Raw genomic sequence first — 5,939 nt, forward strand, 5'->3', positions numbered from 1 at the left:
CGCACGCACATACACACACACGCAGAGGGAAAGCTATGCCCGAGGTATTCCCACCGCCAACAAAGACGCAGATAATCCGACACTTCAGCAGGGATCGGTCATTAGTGTTCTTAAAAAGATACGTGTATCTGAATCCCCACGGATGCTGTTTCACGGCACTGACTCCAACACACACACATCTGGTCTCCTCTGAAATACAAACATATCGGTGAAAGGTAAAAAGGGCATTGTTTTGAGGAAATAAGAGGGGGAAATGTCACTGACAGACGTTCATCATCACCGTGGGAATTCAGCAGGAGAAATGGCTGATAAAACACACTGGAATTAAATGTGAACCCAACGTTTCCTTATATAAATTATTAGAGTAAAAACTGCAGTCCTCAAAAATGCCAACAATATTAATAAAATAAAAATCCAGCTGCAAATATTTATATTTGCAGATTTTTATTTCAAGAACCACGTGAGCCACATCCTGACGGAATGACGAGATTAGAATGGTCAGATAAAATATAAAATGAGTTCTGCTTAAAAAATGGTATGAAACATCATATAAGTAAAAATAACATTTATACATGTTCATGTGGTTGATAGCTCGAAACACTAGAAAGCCTCATTAGACGTCATCATTTAAGAATTGAAAGTGAAGGCACGTGTTTTCTTAGTTGTTCTTATTCAAATAGAATGACATCGTTTATGAATTTATTGTTGGAGTAAAAATGAACCGAATCTCCGCTGGAGTTCCTCGCAGTTGTTAAATAACGCTTTCAGTCATTGCTCGATGCTTTACTTTAACCCTAATATTCAGCATTCGTTTGAAAAAGTAATACTCTAATTAGCCTACTAATAAGCCTGTATTTTGGGGGGAAATGTCTAAGGTGTATTTTACGATATCCAATTAAATTATTATTAAAAATAAAGAAAAACATTGATACGTTTATCTTCATGCACGTGGGGTGATAGCTCACAATTACACCAGGAAAGCCTAATTGGACTTCATCATTTTAGATTAAGCATTTAAAGAGTCTTCTTGGTTGTGTTTATAAAAGATAGGAAAATAAAAAAATAAGTACTTTTTGGAGTAAAGCTGAACCGAACCTCCTTCTGAAATGCATCGCAGTGACTAAATGTTTCTTTTAGTCACTGGTCTCCCCAATACGTAGGCCTATTAGTTTCCAACAGCGAAGAGGCTAACTCTAATTAGCCTTTATATTTTGTTGGACTTTTCTTGTACAAAATATATCGAAGTGTGCAGTGTTCCTCACCAGGGCAGGGATACAGATGTCTCTCCCTCTCGTCACACCTGCCCCCCTCTCTCTCCCTCTCTCTCTGACACTTCAAAGCTGTACTTGAAAGTGAGCTCGAGACAAGAGTTGTTGTTCTCTCGCGCTTGGTGGAGCATCATTGTCATCATGCCTCGAGGATTCTTGGTGAAGAGAACCCGGCGATGTTTGGGTCACCGGTCACGGAATACCAGCAATAACCAACCTGGAACATACTACGGCGACAGGAACAACAATAACTCCGAAGGGATCGAAACGGAGTCAGTGAACCAGATCGACGTGTTGAACGGGTTTGAACGGACAGACGGACGGTTCCCGGTATCCCGCGAGGACTCCGCCGGTGTAGGAGAGGCGTGGAACCCGCAGGTGGAGTCGGCGCTGGAGGCAGAAGCCGACCGCAGCGCGCAGTTACCCGAGACCGAGGGGCAGGGGAGCGAGGTGGACGTTCTGACTCCCGAAAGAGATTTCTCCTGCTTCTTCCCGCCTCCTCCGATACCCCCACGCGAATTGACAATAACGTCGTGCAGCCCTGTTAAACAGGTCGGCACGAGGCTGCTGGAACAACACGAGGAAGGAGAGAAGCAACCGTTTTTAACCGGTAAATGCCTCACATCACCCCCGGTGTTGGAGTTACCGGAGCTGCCGTTCCTGGTGAGCTCCACTCCGACCTCCGCTTCTATCGAGAGACTCCTGGCGAGCAGCAGCCGCCACGCACAGTCCTACGGTCACCACGACACATATGACCCGAGTATGGGGCACCTGTTCCCGCCCCTGACACTGATGAACCAGCACCAAGCAGCGAGGAAACGCGCCTTCCTCGAACAGGACCAGCGCTTGAACAACAACAGGCACAACAAACAGTCAAACCCGCTAAAGAAACCAAAAGTCAACCGGAAACTAAACTTCGAGGATGAGGTCACGACCTCGCCGGTTTTGGGTCTGCGGATCAAAAAGGAGAGCCCCGAGCTGAGGAGACAGCGCGAGAAGTCTGCTCTCAGCGGGAACAAGCCACTTGGAGAGTTCATCTGCCAGCTCTGTAAAGAGGAGTACCTCGACCCCTTCTCCCTCGCGCAGCACAAGTGCTCCCGCATAGTGCGCGTGGAGTACCGGTGTCCGGAGTGCGACAAAGTCTTCAGCTGCCCCGCAAACCTGGCGTCCCACCGCCGCTGGCACAAACCTCGCCCGGTGAACAACCAGGGAGGAGAGACTCAAACAAACAAGAGTCAGCCGTTAAAGGAGACACGAGGGCTCATTCAGCACGAGCGGCAGCCGGTTGACATGGAGGGCAAAGAGAACGAGCTGCTGCGCATTCACTCCAACCAGCACCACGGAGCACCGGACAGCTCCCGCGTGAGGCGCGAGCCCTCCCTGTTGATGCTCCATGGCCGGTCCCGAAACAGCCCCGACACCGACAGTCTTGCTCCTCCTCACTATGAGCACTCTCTTCATTACCGGAACCCGGTGGAAAGTTGTTTGGAGGTGAGAGCGGTAGACAGCCCACCCTCGAGCCTGTTTCTATTGAACGGTAATTCGGAAGAGAGCGTGGACCTGTCGCAGCAGCAGCGGCCGTCCTTCGCGCTTCCCGCTTTACCGTTCGTGCAGTCCCTAACGGAAGAGGAGGTTTACGACTGCAGGTATTGCGGGAAGAAATTCCGCCGACAAGCTTACCTGAAGAAACACCTTGCCGCGCACGAGATGACAGCACGAGCGTCACCGCCTCCACCACCTTATAACCAGGTGCGCGAGACCAGCGGCCAGGTGTATCTGTGTCACCTGTGCGGCGCGCGCTTCCCGTCGGGTGAAATCAGGGACAAGCACCGTATGTGGCACGCGATGAGGGATGAGTTACTGGCGGGAACTTTGGGAGGAGGACTCAGACATGAAGTATTCCATGCGCAAGGAGACGAGAGCGGCACCGGAGAGAGCGAGCAGCAGCAGATCTTCACGTGCAAGCAATGTCCGTCAACTTTCTTCAGCTCCCCGGGTCTCGCGAGACACATCAATAAGTCTCACCCGATCGAGAACCGGCAGGTGATGCTGCTGCAGATGACCGTGCGACCATAATACGCTGTAAAGACTCTTAAACAAGAAAACTGATGATTTGGTGAAAACATTCCTTCATTGATAGTCATAAGGGAGACTCTATGGAATTTGACTTTTAGTTATATCCATTCACATTAAAGAAATGATTAATTTAAGCTTATTGTAAAGCAACGTTTATTTTTGTTGTGGTCAAAAAGCAAAATGTGTATCAGTGTGCGACAGGAAGTGGAGTCACTGTTTCTGTTTAAAGGTCAGTAATCATCTTGACTTTGTTTCAAAAGGCCCACTTGGAATATAGTGACACTAGAATAATGAACCCATTCAAAAGCAAACGGCAAAAAAAAAAAGTTCCACAACCACTGTAAAAAACACCTAATGTAATCTTCAACAGCATGATCAGTCTATACTACAAGCAGTATTGTAATGTGAAAATAATAAATACAACTTTAACAATGGGACATTATCCTTCAGGTGGCATATCTAAAATAATTAAATACAGCAAGATTATTATTACTGATGCAATTTACAGTGAGCTATACCCTGAAGTCTGACATTAAATTAAATATCAATAATTGTCTCTATAATAATTCTCAGACAGTATTGTGTCTTATCCGTACTGGCACAGAGGAAGCATCTCTCCAGCTTCCCCAACATGGACTCTGTGAATGATTTGACATGTAGTCAGAGAAGCAGCTGTTAGACTGGAGAGTGGGGACAGAGCGAAGTTTGATAGAAAAGGCCATTTTGATAACTAACTAGAGAGACGGGGTCATTTCACATGGAATATACTGAAGCAGATGGACAGGCACACGCGGCAGACATCTCAACACATTCCTGGGGCAAAGTAATCAGATTATATTGAAGCTGCGTTATAACTGGAGACAGAATCAATGTCCTAACTCTGTTACAGACTCTTTCATGTACAGTGAACAATACACAATGACTGTAATATGCCTTTCATAGTAAATGTGCCATACGTTTCTCAGCTCAAACATATTTTCATACAAAAAAGGAACATTTAATGCTAATAGTTTAAAAAAAGTATTTCATCTTTATTGATTATATATAACTGTTGAAATATATCCTTCATGATGCTTAAGTGTGTTTGTGATTCTGTGAAGCTTTTACTATTTTGATATGTTTAATTGAATGATTGTTAATAAATGGTGAGACAGTATCAATGGACTGATGCATATACTTTGAAGCCGTACACACACACGGTAAATGAACGGGTCTGGCAGGCAAGTGGTACGAATCATTTATTGTCAAATCCCATCATCGCACATCCACGCTCTCCGTCTGTGTCCAAAAGAGACGTTACAGGTTTACATATACAGGTGTGACATGGAGTGTGTGTGTGTGTGTGTGTGAGCCTAATACAGCTGGTACATGGTCAACACATGCAGTATGTACAGTCAGTAGTTACATGCATGTTATATATATATAAAGGAAAATAATGTAATCTGAATTGTTTTACCCCTTATTTAGACAAGCAAAGTTTGGTTTAGGGTCGCATTGAAACGTTTTTTAATATTGAGATTATTCACAATTCCAAAAAGTACAAATGTGTTTTTTTTAATCTTCAATTCTTCTCAGAAATCCATTTTCACATGTGGCCTTAATCCTTTATCCGTGGACTTTCAGAGTCCCAAGGATCCAGATAAACAGTCCAGGAACGTTTCTATGAATGGTTTGTAAGGATGAAAGGTTAATCATTTGTTTGCATACATTTTGGTTGCTGCTAATTACATTTAGAGTAAGCAAATCATTTCGAGGTCATTATAAAACACTATAATCCTCCGTATTATTTACAATCTGTAAAACTAAATTGGAAATGTCCCATCTTCTCCATGGGCAATTGAAAGCAGCACCATAACTCATAATCAAGCACAGGTATGTGTAATCCAAAGGGAGTGTGAGGCTCGGCGCGTCCAATCAGGATGGAGCGAGAGGTCAGATGAACAGATCGGAGTGACCACCAGTCGATGGTGCTCCAACCTCAGCAATAACAATTATTATTGTAACAGCAATAATTTAAAGGGCCGACTCAGAGTTCAGCAGAATTCAAATATTCACGGATAAAGTTATATTCACCACACAGAGGTGCACAAAGTGTAACAATCCCTTTCGTTTCTACAGAGAAGCTATGGCTGAAATGAAAACAGTAACATCAAATAAACTTGAGTTTAAATACAGAAGACGCCATCATGTAAAATAAATGGAGGAACAGCAGCTAAAGAAAAACCTTAAACAATGTTAGACAATTCCATTGTGAGTAGAGCTAACTGACGGAGTGCTGAAATAAGGATGTTAAAAACATAAGTGTAGTGTTACTTGGTATAGGTTGTGATTACATACGGGTCCCCTTTGGGATGAGTCTCAATATAAGAGTGGAGTTATAAAAGGAAAAATAACATAAGAATTCATATCTAAATGATAAGTGTCTTTGCTTTCCCCCTCTTTGGTTGTACACTATCTCTCCTTTATTCCACCTTGAAACCACTAAGGTGTTGAAGTTATCTTTCCAATAACAAAACCTGCCACAAAGCACAGAAGAGGATTAGAGCCACACGAGGGAGAGGTTTTCAGATCGGACCAAAAGTCATTTTTTTAATA

General features: G+C 43.9%; 1 protein-coding gene across 1 annotated transcript; it reads left to right on the plus strand.

The window, feature by feature from the left end:
• The first annotated feature begins 1,380 nt into the window (after window positions 1-1,380).
• LOC117442464 (insulinoma-associated protein 2) lies at window positions 1,381-4,402 on the plus strand. Its single transcript, XM_034078467.2, has one exon. The coding sequence runs from the start codon at window positions 1,410-1,412 to the stop codon at window positions 3,342-3,344; it is 1,935 nt and encodes a 644-aa protein (XP_033934358.1). The 5' UTR covers window positions 1,381-1,409; the 3' UTR covers window positions 3,345-4,402.
• Window positions 4,403-5,939: the final 1,537 nt, after the last annotated feature.

The sequence above is a fragment of the Pseudochaenichthys georgianus genome, unplaced genomic scaffold, assembly GCF_902827115.2.
Source record: "Pseudochaenichthys georgianus unplaced genomic scaffold, fPseGeo1.2 scaffold_434_arrow_ctg1, whole genome shotgun sequence".
Lineage (NCBI taxonomy): Eukaryota > Metazoa > Chordata > Actinopteri > Perciformes > Channichthyidae > Pseudochaenichthys > Pseudochaenichthys georgianus.

Bases quoted from the DNA above. Each gene is read 5' to 3' on its own strand.
- LOC117442464 (XM_034078467.2), top strand. From the start codon at position 1,410: ATGCCTCGAGGATTCTTGGTGAAGAGAACCCGGCGATGTTTGGGTCAC.